At 39.4% G+C, this 15,642-nt stretch overlaps 1 protein-coding gene across 1 annotated transcript in view; it reads left to right on the forward strand.

Moving 5' to 3' along the window:
* Positions 1-1,068: 1,068 nt before the first annotated feature.
* The window catches only part of LOC148540674 (cadherin-like protein 26), a 134,842-nt gene continuing 120,268 nt past the window's right edge, over positions 1,069-15,642 (forward strand). The window contains exon 1 of the mRNA XM_088442598.1: positions 1,069-1,185. Within this exon, the coding sequence (XP_088298724.1) occupies positions 1,150-1,185 (36 nt within the window). The 5' untranslated portion in view covers positions 1,069-1,149. The remainder of the gene's footprint in view (positions 1,186-15,642) is intronic.

Consider the following 15,642-nt stretch of genomic DNA (forward strand, 5'->3'; position numbering starts at 1 on the left):
TCCTGGATATGGGATCGCAGATGCAGGCAGAGTCATGCCGCAAAAACGTTCGTGACACGCCTGCGTTTTTGCCACCACTCCCCGGTACCACCCTCAATCACTACTGGCCTGTCAATCACACTGTGAATAAAAAGTTGCAGCGTGCAACTACGGTAAAGTACTTTGACGCATGCGCACTGTGACTCAGAAGCATGAGCAGTTTACCGATAACCTATGTTTATACATTTATATTAATACATTTTTACTTTAAAATAAGGGTGTTTACAAAGTTAACACCTACTCTGGAGCAGCATTTTCTCCCTTTGAAACCTGCATTAACTTCATGCAATTTTCTAACTTATTAGCAGAAACTACTGGCCCTGGGTTTTTGCCATAGTAAAAACTCATGCAACCTAGGGTCTGATTCTGAGATTTATGCTAATTAAATTGTATCTACATGCTCTAACGGATCACAGTTGCTAAAATATGCTAATTCCTTCCAGAGCATAGCCATCATAGGACGCCCACTGCTGCCTTCTCATATCCGCCCGACGATGTGCAACAGCGTAAACATTGGTAACATTAACGCACATCGGGCAGTCTGCAGCAGGTAAGTCAAGTCTGACCTGTCGCAAATATTGCAGCTCTCCTGAAACGCAGAGAGCTCCCATGCTGTGAACGAGATCGCAATGGCTAATTTATGCACGCTCATGAAACGGCGTTTAAGCGGTCAGACACGCCTGCATTTTTCTAACCTCCCCCCTGTTACCGCCCCCAAATGCTAACTACCTGTCACTCACTTTGTGAGTGTTTCCTGTGTGCAAGAGTAATCTCAATGCAATCACTACATCCCTCCTTTTGGTCATATCACTTGTTCAAATTCTGTTAAAGATAAACACAAAGGATAATATTCCTGCCGCCATCTCAGTTTATACAGACTGCAGAGGTACGAGTATGTATGAGCAATTTTATTTTACATTTACAAAACAGTACCAAATTTGCATAACCAGCTACTCTGCTACTGTAAGGAAGGGTGTGGGGGCTGTCATCGTCAGATGGATACAGTCACACACAGGTGAAAAGAATGCTTGCAGGGGTGTCAGCTTTCAGAACATACTTTCTGTAGTGTAGATCATTCCCCACTTGACTTTGCTATCTTACAACTTGACCATGCAGGAGATTGCAGTGAAACTTCTTGGAGTTTTGGTAAGAAAAGACAATTTAATTTATAGTGCAAAAATAAAGTTGCATGGAATGTAATTGTTAGTACTAATATTTAATACATTGTCTTTTTGACACATTTACTTTTATCTTATTATAAAAGCCAAGTTATTATGTGCACTACATTGAGCAGATCAATATTGTACATGTTCTGTTATACATAGGGAAATAGTGCATGACTTATTGCAATGCAATGTAAATAGATTTGGAGGAAATGTGAGCTAGTGATTCAAGTATTTAATTTTTGTAATTGCTTTATCAAAGGACTGTGCTGTGTCAGTTTGCTATGTAAAATACTTATGAGATTTAATTGCTCTCTACTAGATGTAAGCTAAGCCATCTGTCATTCTGCAGTACAAGGATGAATCATAGAACTTTGTAAAAACGTCAATTAATATGTTATTCAAAAAGCATATTTCATACATAGACCAAGTATCACCTGGAATACTAGAAAATACTTTATGACTAGACTCACAAACATGCTCTGAAACGGACCCTGAATAAAAGTTGTAGTATTGTAAGAGCTGTAAAGTAAATGATTAGTTTGAGCAATAAATCTGCTGGTAAGGACATTTACAGCACAACCTATTGTGTGGTTCCAGATGGTTAAATAACATTTGTGTATATGAAGGACAGCAACAATTCATCTTGGTATGGGAAAAATGTTACTAGAAAATTAGCTATCACTGACACATTTGATCCATAATAAAGTTTTTTTTTACATATTCACACAATAACAAACCACCAGTGTCTGTCTGATTGTGCAGATAGGGATGGGTACCATACACTTCATCACCACCAAATAGTGCCAACAATTCATAAATGTAGGATAGAGAGATTTTTGTACATTTCAGGTAATGTTCGACATCCTTTGTAAATTTAGAAGATTATTATAGATAGTAGAGGCTTCATTTACTAAAAACCCCAACACAATGGGTCTTTTACATTAAATAAAAATGTATGCACAAATATATATAATGTATAGGGTAAAGGAGCTTTAAAAAAAGTTTGTCCTTGTGTCAAGCTATATAAACCTTCCCTCCCTTAGGGGTGCCTAACCCTAACCTCCCCCCCAAGTGCCTAACCCTAATCCCCCCTCTAAGTGCCTAAACCTAACCCCCCCTTCCCCACAGCCTAATCCAAATCCCCCGGGGGGTGCCTAACCCTAACCCCTACTTCCCCTAGCCTAAACCTAACCCTCCCGGGGGGTTGCCTCACCCTAAGTACCCCCAGGAGCCCTAAACCTAACCCTCCCCCCCGCAGCTGTCCGCGCCCGGCTTACCTTTGTTCGGTATGCCGGGCGTCGGTCTTCCGGCATATGGTTAATGACAGGCGTTGAGTTTTTGACGCCTGTCATTAGTACCACACTGGGATTAGAAAGTCTGGAAGCCGGTGGTAAGCATTTTGACCGTCGGCTTCCAGACTACATCACGTGAAATCAGGGGAAGCGCACATACACTGTGCACATAAAGAGAGGTGCCCACATCTAAGGCTAGTGTGCATGTGCTGCCTCTATATGCCAATAGGCTCAGATGAAAATGGTGTAGAGGAGAGTGAGCGGTCTCTCTTGTGTCCCCTGGCAGCCCCCTGTCAATATGTGTCTTAACCTGATATTGAACAGAACCATCTGATTAATGGACTTACCTTTGTGTTACAGACACTTGTCCTATGACCCTGAATCCTGTTCTTCCAGTTATGTGCTTGCACCAACTCCCTGTTTGCTTACACCTTCTTATCAGTATCACTGTAAATATAAAGTTTGTATGTCCAGGGACAGTACCAGCTTTTAAAGATTTGTGCCTAGAAATGTCCCTAATTTTCATTATGATAAAAATAATTGCTGTTTTTTGTTTTCTGAATGTCAGATGCAATTCTAATCAGCTGTTCTTTTTTATGGGATTCACAAGCTATTATTTATGGAAGTGTATGTACAAAAATGATGATGCAGTATAGACAAATGAACTGTCATGGTTTAGAAGGATGCCCAAGAAATGATCATTTCCTAAAAATCAGCATGGAAATGAGCTTGGCCAAAGGTAGGTAGAGATAAGCACAACTGCAACATTCTACAAAGGTAACACTTCTAACAAAACATGGTCATGATACTATAACTCTTCCTGCTTCGCCTCTTTACTGAGGTGAAGCAAGAAGCAGAACTGATGAGCTGTAATAACATCTCATCTGCCAGAGTGGGGGGAGTGCAAACTCCCCCCTCCGGCGACCTCTGACAGAGCCAACAGCACATACGGTCTAGTGCTCATGTGCTGTGTCTCACCTCCCGGCCGGCATCATTGGGCATGTGCGAGATCTTGCAAGCATCGTAAGATCTCCTGTGCACAGCCCGAAGCCCAGCAGCCACCCTTGTCACTTACCACCCAACCCCACCTTAATACATGGGGGAGAAGTAGTATCAGCGCACATAGCGTATCTATGCCATGTCAGACCTGTTCTAGAATAAAACTGAGACACAGTATTTGGTTACCTATTTATACTGAGGTATAAATGTTACCTATTTATTTTATAAATAACTGCTTTTGTTACTTATAAATATATAGAAGTCATTTGTAGTTGTACATTAAGCATATTTCTAAATAAAGTTTGTGCATTAAATCACAAGCATAGTCTCATGTCTGTAAATGAGGGTGAAAATAGAGCAGAGTTTATGATGCCACATTCATCATAGTTCCCAATATTTTCTGTGGTTGAATTGTGCGTGTGCATGATAAAAAGCCTCAACCATGCATCACAGTGGTATGACCAAGCATTACTGGGGCTTGATCAAGTGCTTCTGACATGATGGACCAACACTTGTCCCTTTTGTTTTAATTATTATTATTTTATTATTATCATTTATTTATATGGCGCCACAAGTGTTCCGCAGTGCCTTACAAAATATATAAACAGATACGTGACTAAAGACTTATAGTACAATACAATAAAATGCAGGACAAGTACATGGATAATATACATTGCTACATTAGCGACCACAACACCCACAGAAGCAGCAGAGCTTAAGCAACCAAGTGTTAGGTGCCCTAGTGGGGAGTAAGAAGTAGATGACACTAAAGTAAGGTGAAGCACAAGAGGGTAGAGGGCCCTGCTCATAAGAGCTTACATTCTAAAGGGGAAGGGCAGACAAACAGGTGAGACACAGAAGGGGTAGACGGGGAGGAAGGTACATATAATAATTTTATTTCTATATCGCTTTTCTCCCTTAGGACTCAAGGTTGCTTAAAGACATCAAAAGCATGGTACATTGTACAAGCAATTGGTGTTGCAAAAAATAGAAAACCACACAGAGATAATTAAAATCAACCGAAGCCTAGATAGCACAATAAGCATATTGCAGGGTTGGTGCAGATATTTTGGGAAATAATTTCCATGGGTTATATATTCCACCCACAAAAGGTACCAAATGAGGCAGCCGTCTTTGGCGCACTACATAGGATTACCCTGGGTGGAATAGGTTACGCCTAGAAGAAATTACACAAAATGGGTTTGGTTGCAGTGTCTTGATGCTAGGAGTAGGGTCCCACCATAATAGTCAGGTTCATGTATTTTTCATCCCATCCACGAGTGTACCAGGTGCTTCACACATCGTGGCAGATGCACCCAACACTGCTGCACTGCTATGCTGACCTCTCCAACTGCCCAGCTGTCGGGGACAAGGCAGCATTAACCAGGAAGGTGGGACTGGGCCCTCAAATTGGGACTGTCCTGCTGAAATGTGGACAAGCAGAATATATGCATTAATAAGGTGAGCAGCTCATGCTACAAAAAGCATGACCTAATAATGCACCGTAACACCAGTTCAGACATGATAATATTCAGGCGATATTTATAGAAACAGTCTGACATAGAAAAACGCTGTTATGTAACCCCCACTGAGACTGCTCTTTTCCAACTACTCCTAGCCCCATGCAAGATTCTGCATATGGTTGGTGAAGCAACCTCACATGGGTATTTAAGCTGCTGGTTCATGGAAAATTAAGGTATTTTGCATACGCATCTTCTGGTTACTGTCCATTGCTACATAATGTACTACACAAATGCATATTGCAATTCTTCCTATAAGTAATTTCAATTGGTGAATGAAAAGCACAGACATGATAATGCTCACTCGTTTTGAACACAGCAATTGACATGTCCTTTGCATGTGTCTTACATTCAAAAATAAAAAAAATGCTTATTTAAATAATAAAACATTTTTAAATTTCATTGATTTTTCCACTGGCGCGCCTTCCAATGCTGCTGCTATACTTGGTAAATAGTCTTCCCCATGCTGTTGGTATTGCTTTATGATACATATGATCCCCATATACTGTTAGAGGATAGGTATTGAGCTTACAGATAGTAGCTAAGGAATTAGGTGGCTATTTCTGCTTGACAAAAATAAGAAGAGAACTGAAGATATTTGAACAGATTAACATACCAGTAATGGTTTTACTGCATATATTTTCTGTTTAAAAAGGAAAGTTTACTCTAAGTATACAGGAACTCCGAAGTATTGATAACAAGCATTCTACTAAATATTTATCTTATGTATTATACAGTACCCATATTATTTGGCAATTTTGTCCCATGTAAACAATCAATTCTGAATGAGGTTAAAGGAAAATGTCAAGGCACGTTATATATCTTGACCACTTTGCAGTATTTGGAAACCATCTGAAAAAATCAATCTTTGAAGGATTGCAGATAAATATGAAAATTAATATAATGGAAACTCTAAAAATGTCACATAAAACTCCACCTGTTTCAATCATTAAAACTTTCCCATTATTATATTAAATGATTATTTAGTTTAGTGCAATGTTTTTCTTAAATTGATCATAGTGGAAATGCATGGACACTTTCAATCCATGAGTACAACGGTAAGACAATGCTCATGTTAGTATCTTCAATATGCGCTCATCCAATTTTGCAGCTAAAGTTTGTAGTTATAAATGTTTTTATTTGAAATAGTATTAAAAATATTTGTTAAAAATAATAAAATCATTGTAGCAATTTTCAATCAGAACACCCAAGTTTACTTTGTTCCAAAAATTAGCAAAATTGTTAAAATGTATAAAAATAAGCTTGAACATGTACAGACTAGTTTAAAGATGGTCACGCCTATCTGCTTCAATAAACTCACTCACTTCAACCCTTTATCTCATTTAATAAAACCATATTGCAAAATTAAATCTTGTTTTTTTCCCTACTAGCTGTACCCACAAATGAGCATTTACTCTGCTTTTTTTCTATTTTGCAACATGTCTATGATCACTTTGAAAACGAAAAGAGACCTGGTACTAGGGTGCATGGCTGAGAGTGACCACCCCCCATTTCAAATACTGTGCCCCTTTATATGTGGTGCACCGCTGAAACATCTTGAGGCATAGCTGTACCTCCTTCGCAGGCTTACACACCCAAACAGGCCCAGACCTAATTACTTTTTATCCCCCTCCTTCCTCAGAGACCCAGTACATTTGTTTCAATGTCCAAATGGATGAAACTGAAAATGTGGAATGGCGGTAAACCTGTGTATGAGTGTAGTAGGAAAAAGAGCAGTAACTAGACTTTTTGGTGCCCTGTGGCAGAGAGAGCACTGATGACCCCCACCCCCCATTTTTTAAATGGGGACATAAGATAGTGCATCTGAAAAAGGGCCATGGTCTCATGGGGAGGGGCCAGGCATGAGATAGGGTTGGCCAGGAGGTTGCTGGGGATAAAAGAAGAGGAAGATACAAGTGAGAATGATAATAAGCAGGAAAATTGACAGGCCCAAACAGCGTCCCCTGCCCTGTGGTGCCCTGTGCCATGGCACTGGTCGCACTACCCTAGTTACGGCCCTAGTAGGAAATTTGATTCATATGTGCAAAAATATGTCCTGTGCCACCACATTTTATCCATGTGTATACACGAGCATACACTTTACTATTTATATTATATGAATGCTATTTAGCAGTTTCCAATGCAATAGCCTGCACATGCTCCATGCAAATGAAAAATAAATATATGTTACAAATGGAGAGAGAGAGAGATTGAGAGAGAGAGAGAGAGACTTTTTCTCCACAGTGAGTGGAGTGCAGCATTAATAAATGGACACCAAAGTACTAACCAATCAGCTTCTAACTGTCATTTTACAGGTTGTGTTAGAAAAATGAGAGCTAGAAGCTGATTGGTTAGTACTTTCTCTCTCTCTAAACTTTGATGAATCTCCCCCTAAATATGTTGGAGAAATGTTATGCTGGTGAAATTTTGAATTAAACAAATATGCTCTAAGCACAGAAAGCTGACATAGTTACATTAACACATCCCTCAGAAAACTTTGATCTGCTCTGAAAAACAAAACTTTTCTTATTATATGAATAGCACACAAATAACACTGAACATATAAAATGTGTGACAGAGAAAACAGAACTTATTATGTTCTGCTTATATGCCCAGTGTTACATCTTATAAGGAAAGTCAAGCCTTTTGAATACAAAAATATTTTTTATTCAAGCTCAAACAGTAATTAACCACTGGAGATGGACATTGGCTACTTACTGTATAAAGGCGTTTTCTTGCTGAGACGCGCTCAGAATCTAGGAGAATATTTCATTTTTACCTCAGGCTCTTCGTAGAGTTCTGTTTGTTCATGTTATGTGAGGCCCAGAAAAAAGCCAAGGGCTTTTTCCAAGATCTATTCAAGGTCACAATGAGACAATAGTTTTCAAATGAACACATACATTATCTTAACTACTGCAGGAGTTAGGTTTGAGGGTTTTTATTAGTTTTCATTGGAGCTACATGATCAATATGAACATGATCATAGTGGTATAGTCAGATTATTAATCATTGCAAATGTGTCATTTGCATTCAGACTAGAGCTGATGAAAATGTGGAATAGAGTAACCATGGGTATTTTTTTCTCAGTCGAAGAACATTTAATAATATTGCTGCCAGTCATTAAGATTTATTTGAGAATGTGGAGTAATATAATAAAAGGGCATTTTATATCAAGAGATATCACTGGTTAAATATCTTTCAAAGTCCTAACTAAAAAATAGTTTACACATTTTTCTAAAATTCAGAATGAATAAAAAAATTATTTTCAAACTAATGTTAAGACTTTACTGTCACCTTCTGATGTTAGGGCATATTTTGAAGTCATGACTTGAAAAAATAATAATCTAAGTTCTTGCCTCTCCACCACTTCCTATTTGATTATTCTAAAACTAGCGTGTCTGTAAAAGCTATAGATTTACTTTGATGTAACAATGTTACAATGCTATGCAGAATAGAATTAGCTCAATCCTCTAGAATTGCTCCATGCTGATGCATTAAAGTGAATAGGTAAGGCTCATCCGTCACATGGGAGCAGTGCAGTGGCAGGGCACTGATAAGCTCCTCCAGTCCTCCCCTGCACAAATTAGATCATGGCATCATGAAAAGAGGGTTATGACCAGGAAGCTGAGCACAGAGTTTGTCCTTAGGATGTGCAAGGCAGCTCTTGGAAAGCCTCCCATGCTGCAGGGGTAATTTCCAGGCACCCTGTAAACCAAATATAGGTGCCATCAGGGCAATAATGGTACCACCGTCTTGACCTTGTGCCATGGCCGAACGCACTGCCCACTCACCCATGTTTATGGCTCTGCATGGGAGTGTTTAAACTCAGGAAACATTGAATATCAAGCCTACCTCTCAACATTTAGACAGTGACAATTGGGACAAAATAAGCCCCTCCCTTATCTGTCCAATTCACTCCATATCTGCCTTTTTATGCGAAATCTCACCCCTTTCAAGCTCCACTAAAAAATCAGGAGAGTTTGGAGGTATGCCAAAGTCTGCAGATATCGTTATCTTATTATTAACTGGGATATAATTTACTGAAATTGACATCTCCTTTATTCTAAAGTGCATGTAAAAGGGTATTTTGTTGCTAAACTAATGCTTTTAAGAAATAAACTATGAATTGTTAGGCTGTCACATGTGCTTATGCTCGGAAATACTTAAAGTACAGCAGAAACTCTTAGAGGTTATGAAGTAGAGAATCTTTGCAAAGGCAATTTGGAAAAAAGTGTAAAGAAGACAGATGAAGTGTACAGGGGAAAAAAGGGTATATTTTTTTTTACATTGATTTAATAACAGTGTCATTTCCAGAACGCTCTGAGCTGCCGTTCTCATATCTCCAACTCTTCCCAATTACAAATTATAACAGTGTTCTTAAGTGAAAAAAACTTAGTTAAACATTGTTATAAATTGATTCAAAATGAGAATAATTAACAAAACAAATCTCAAATCTTAAATAAGGCAGAAGTATAAAACAATGTGCAAATCCATGTCACTAAATAACAATTACCTTTTATGACAGTCTCATACTGAAGTGACCATAAGTTCCCATTGTTCAAGGGTAATTTCACTCAAAAATAGTTAAAAATAATTTAGCCAAGTCAACTGTTTTTATTTCAAGCTTGCAGCAGGAAATGTAAACTACTGTATGTTCTTGGACGCATATGACAGTTAACTGTAAACCATTTTTTATGCTGCTCTTGCTCAATACCTACACACATCTCCTTCCCCAACAGATCAACATAGGAGTGGAGAATCCCTAAGTTGTAAGGCACTTCGTAAATTCCTCAAACTTCACATCTATAGTACTCTTGATGAGTCTCTGACCTGTTAGGAAGAAACTAGGTCTTTTTGCTCCACTGTCCATGACTTTTATTCTACGATTGACATGTTCCTGCTGAGCCATAATCTCAGACCTAAAACTTAGCAACTCCCAGATACATTCTGTCACATGATCATCCCATATCTGCATATCCCCCAAAACCAAATGGAGGCTCAACAAATCCCTGCTTCATGACTGCAACATGGTCACAAACTCTTCTATATGAATATTTTGAATCAAATGATACCACAGATATCTCTTTAATTACCCTGTGGAATGCTATTAAGCAGTCCTCAGAGGTCATTTAATTGCTCCTGCTTCTAATACTAAGCGAGATATATTGTCAAAAATTAAGACGTTATCCATTTTGTTTATCATCTTGGAACCACAGCATAAATCTAATCCAGACCCAGCTGTCTCAGTTATAGTTCAACTTGATCTCCTTCTCAAGTGACTAATACATTAAAATGTCTAAACCCGAAGTTTTATGAAAAGGTGACAAAGCTGATAAATTGCTGGCCTTTAGACTCTGCACTAACATTTTAGCCTGTAACCTTTTAGTCGTTAAGGAATATAATGGCATTTGAATTTATGATCCTCCAAAAATTTGCTCTACATTCCAAAACTTCTACCTAAAACTGTATTGTCTCTGCCAACCCTCTGATGATATGGCCAAGCAGAAGGGGAATAGGGTGATTGAGGAATTTATGGACTCACCCGGACTTCCTCGATTGTCATCTCTTGCGACTAATCAGCTCAGTACCGAAATAATGCCAGAAGAGATCGAGAAGGTTATTAAGACCAAGAAATAGAGTAAGGCTCCAGGATGGCTTTACGATAGCCTATTAAAATAATTTTGCAGATGTCCTGGTCCTCCACCTTCACACCCTTTGTAATTCAATCCTTAAGGTGTAAACCCTGGCCAAAGGAGGCCTTAAAATCCAGAATTACTGTTATTCACATAGAAGGTAAAGACAGCTATAATTGCGCTAGTAACTGCTTAATTTCTCTGCTTAAATGTGATATTAAGCTGTATGCAACATTTTGGCTAACATACTTAACTCTGGGCCTGATTCAAACCCGCTCGCGAGTGGTCTTGACCATCGCGACCATCTTTTTGGCCGCTCACTATAGCTGTGGGTGGTCACCCACAGGTATGCGAGCGGCCAGGAGGCTGCTCTAAAATCAGGACGAACGGCCCTGATTCAGAGCGAGCGCTCTGCCAGAGCGTCCGGCTCTGAATCAGGGCCTCTGTTCTATTCTCTCTAATTCATTATGATCAAGTAGATTTCATCCCAGATAGATAAGGATTGGACAACACAAGGAGAACCATTGACATAATCCACATTTTGAATTCTAGAAAATCTCCTTCAATTATTTTGTCTCTAGATGCAGATAAATCTTTCAACAGGATCTCATGGCAATTTATGCCTAAGACTGTCTCATTTTGGTCTTACTGGAAGTTTTCTCATAGGTATCAAACCACTTAACTTCACTACCTCTTTGAAGGTCATGGTTAATGGTTCTGCTTCTGATCCAATCACTATTGGCAGTAGCACCCATCATGGCTACACATTTTCCCTCTCATTTTTTCCTTTGTTATAGAACCCCTTGCTGCTATCATGAGGGCTTCTCCAAATATATGGTCTGTGTGGACGGTGAACTTGGAAACCAAGTTGTCCCTCTTTGCGGATTACATTCTCTTGACTTAACAACCAAGGACCTCTCTACCCATCCTACTGTATTTAAAATCATGGATCAATATAGCTCCCTATCTGGCTATAACATTACAAAATCTGAGGCCATGCTCCGAAATTTATGCACTCAAGAAGTTATTGCTAGTCAATTTAAATTTAAGTGTCAGAAGAAAAAAAAATATCTAAGTGTTTACAACACCAGTTCCTATGAATCACTATTCCCGGGAGAACTGCAGTATATGGGTATTTTCTTCTCTCCTTGCACCCTTTATTGATATTGTGACTAGCCAGGATAAATGCCATAAAAATGGATATTCTACCCACACTCCTTTATTATTATTTCTGGACCCTCCCTGTAAAGGATGCGTTATCTGAACTCTTTTCAGACCAGGGAACCCTGGCAAGGTTCACCTGAAACAAGAAATTCTCCCAAAATCTAATGGTCTCTCTTTAAAAAGACCCCTGCTTGAGAAGGATATGGCTTTCCAGATCTACAAGCCTATTATGAAGCGATCCATCTAAGCCAAATTGTAAGCTTCTTTGCACCCCCACATCGTGGACTGATATTAAATCAAATCATCTTATGCTGCGAACTCCCTCTACTCTTTGGAGTTTATCTAAGGAAAGCATATTCACATTTAATCAGGTTCTTTACAACTTTGTGGCTTTCATAGCAGATTTGGGAGAATTGCAAGCCCCATCTCTCAATTCCTTTTCTCTGCTCTCACTATTGCTCACCTTTTTAAAAATCCTGATTTCCTGCCAGGCTTCTCTAAATCTTTTTTACTCCCCTGGGTTGCCAAGAGAATACTGTTTGTGGGGGACCCTCTACAGCAAGGCACTCTTCTTTCCTTAGCAAATTTGTTTGCTGCATATTCCAACATTAAATCAAAGTTTACAAATACATTCACTTGTGGAATCTTTCCTATTGTGTGATCTCTCATCCTCCACCCCTTTCTCAATTTGAGAAATGCTGTCTTCACTTCACTATTACAAAAGTACCAAATTTCCCTTCTGTATTATATGCTTTTTTTCACTACTAGAACCTTGTGGAAGGCATGAGAGAGAGTGGGAGAGGAATCTGGGACCTCCACCAGAGGAGGACTATTGAGAGACTATAAGGGAAAAGTTGGCTTCCAGCTCTATATCCACGCTGATCAAAGAAAATGCATATAAAGTATTTTACAGATGGTATTATGCCCCAAATAAATTGGCAAAAATGAACAGAACCCCTCCATCTCCCCTGCCTGTTGATGTGAATAAAAATTCCAATTTTCACCCACATTTGGTGGGCATGCCCCCAAATTTTTCACTTATGGGACAGGGTCTCAGCACTCTTCTCCTCACTCTTTCCATGCCTTGTCCAAAAATACCCATGGTCTTTCCTCCTATTCCATCCACTTCAAGGCTCTTGCTGTGACTCGCAGCCCAATAGCCAAGACCTGGAAACAGAATGAGCCGCCAGGTCTCATGCAAATCTGCTAGCTTTGGGCATCTTTTTTTGTTGAAAATGCATCTGTCGCAATGCGATGCAACTAGGATGCACCAGCAGACTGTGCTGATTCATTTGATATGCGACACTTGTATATCTGTGTGCACCTGAGTCTGTATATGAAGCACAATGGAACTTGGAATGAAAAAGCTGCAGCCACTACATTGTGACTTAGATGTATTTTCGGCAAAAAAAGATGCAAAAAAGTTGCCTGGTGCTAGCAGAGTCTCACAGAACCTGGTGTGCTGAGAGGGGCTTTCGGTGCGACTGCAGCAAAGATGTGTAAGGATACATCTGTACCAAGTGGATAAACCTCTCTACTCTCAAATGCATGACCTCATCCATCTCATTCAGAAGTTCTAGCAGGGTGACAGGTTGTAGAAAATGTCAATGAGAACCAATATCTATGGTCCCTGCGTACAGTTCTGCGCAAGTGGGTGAGCCATGGGGACCCTCAAACAGCAGACCAGATTGTGGAAATAGTGGGGAGATATGTGGCAGTCGATGACCTATTGAGTGTACCCAAATGGAAGACTGTTCCAGTGGAAAAGGGTGCTGGGAGGTGGAATAAACTAACATCCAGAGACAGTGGAACCTGGAGATTGGCCATCTGTGTCAGGAAGGTTCCCATCTTGTATAAGACTTGATAAAAATATGATCAGATGTTTTAGAAGTGGTGGCTTGAGCCATGCTGTTGCTAGTTGTTCACTTACCTCTGAGCCTATGCAATGTGATACTGCTTATATAATTCTCAGAGCAACTTTCTTTGCTCAGTTAGCGTTCTCTGCAGACCAACAGGCTGAGCCAGATAAACAAATGTGTATAATTACTGGTTAAGGCAAATGGATAGAGGAACTGAAAGATTCTGGTAACCTGGTTTCTTTAACTGGTATTCATTGGGGATATACTGCATTATGATACTGCTGTGAATTTAGAATACTGTGTGGTCCTCCTGTAGACACTGAGGGATTAGGTCCCTATTTGATGTTTGATGCTACTGTAGATTGGGGAAAGATTTTTCCTACTTCTGGAAGCTGTGAGAAACCCAATTTGTTACAAAAGTAAATAACCCAGACCTGTTTGGTATTACTGAAACAGTGCCAGTCGGAGTGTTTCCTGAATCTGAAGTGTTCCCTTTTTTAAGTATGGTTGGGGAGTCAGAAAATGACAAGAGCAGCAGTGAGGCGCAGAAGGATGTAGCTCATTCTGAAGTAGAAAATGTTGTTGAACCAGTTGACCGTATGTCTGATCTTGAAGTAAGAAAAGAGATCTTTGCCTCAGAACATTTAAAAGACCATACTCTGTTAAAGACTAGAGAGATTGTAAAAGTGGATGATTGAACCCCAGTAGAGCCTGATAGTAGATTGTCATACCCTCACAAGGCAGGATGTCAAGATTTGTTGTATCAAGTGTCCAAGAAAGGAGAAGATATTGTGGAACAATTGATAATTCCTACGGCATGTAGAAGAACAGTGTTAGACATGGCTCATGGACATATAACTACTGGACAACTAGGAGTAGAAAAATCTCAGAGAAATTTTGCAGCAGTTTATATGGCAAGTGGTCTATAAATATGTATCTGAACACTGTGTATCCTGCCCTGAGTGTCAGTACCATTCTCCCAGGGCACTTTATAGACGTCTGATTATCCCATTAACCATTATTAAGGTCCAGTTTGAGAGAATAGCTATGGATTTGGTTGGACCTCTAAAAAAGTCTACCCATGGTCATCATTATATTTTAGTTATATTTGATTCACAGAAAAAGTGGGTGATGTTAATAATAAAGTGTACCAGCCTGGAAAAAGAACACAACATATCTACCATGTAAATCTTATAAAACCTTGAAAGAGAGCTCTGTCAGCCACCCCGGTTCCTTGGGTAACCGCAGTACCTTTGGACCCCAAAGTAACAATAGCCAAAACCCTCTCAACTAGTCAACAGTATAAGGCTAAACAATTTACCTGATTAAACAACAGTCATTAAACATGGCATAATCATTGAACCAGAGGTTATGGTTAACCTAAAGCCTAATAAAATACCAGAAGCCCAACGGGAATTGGTTTCTAAAGAAATTAAAAAATGTTGGCGATTAGATATTAAAGAAGATTCACATAGTGAGTGATCAAATCCCATTGTACACATGCCAAAACCCGATGGAAGCTTACACTTCTGCAATTATTTCCATAAATTAAATAGTGTCTAATTTTGATGCCTATCCAATGTCTTGTGTGGATGAACTTACTGGAAGAATGGGAACAGCATCATACCTAACTTTGCTAGACTTAACCATAGTGTACTGGCAAGTGCCATTGACAGACAATGAAAAATAAACAACAGCTTTTTCTGCACTGGATGGTCTGTTCCAAAACAAGATGTTGCCATTTGGGTTACATGGGGCACCCTTCGAAGGATGATGTATAGAATTATAAGGCCCCATAGACAGTATGCTGCTACCTGTCTGGATGATGTAGTCATCTATAGTCCTGATTGGCAGTCCCACTTACCTAGGGTAATGGTACAAGCAGTGTTGGACTCCAGCCAGGCATAATTGACAGCCAACCCAAAAAAAGTGTTGTTATGGGATGGAAGAGGGGAAGTATCTTGGATTCA

Source organism: Taudactylus pleione, unplaced genomic scaffold, assembly GCF_031769625.1.
Source record: "Taudactylus pleione unplaced genomic scaffold, aTauple2 ptg000018l, whole genome shotgun sequence".
NCBI classification, from domain to species: domain Eukaryota; kingdom Metazoa; phylum Chordata; class Amphibia; order Anura; family Myobatrachidae; genus Taudactylus; species Taudactylus pleione.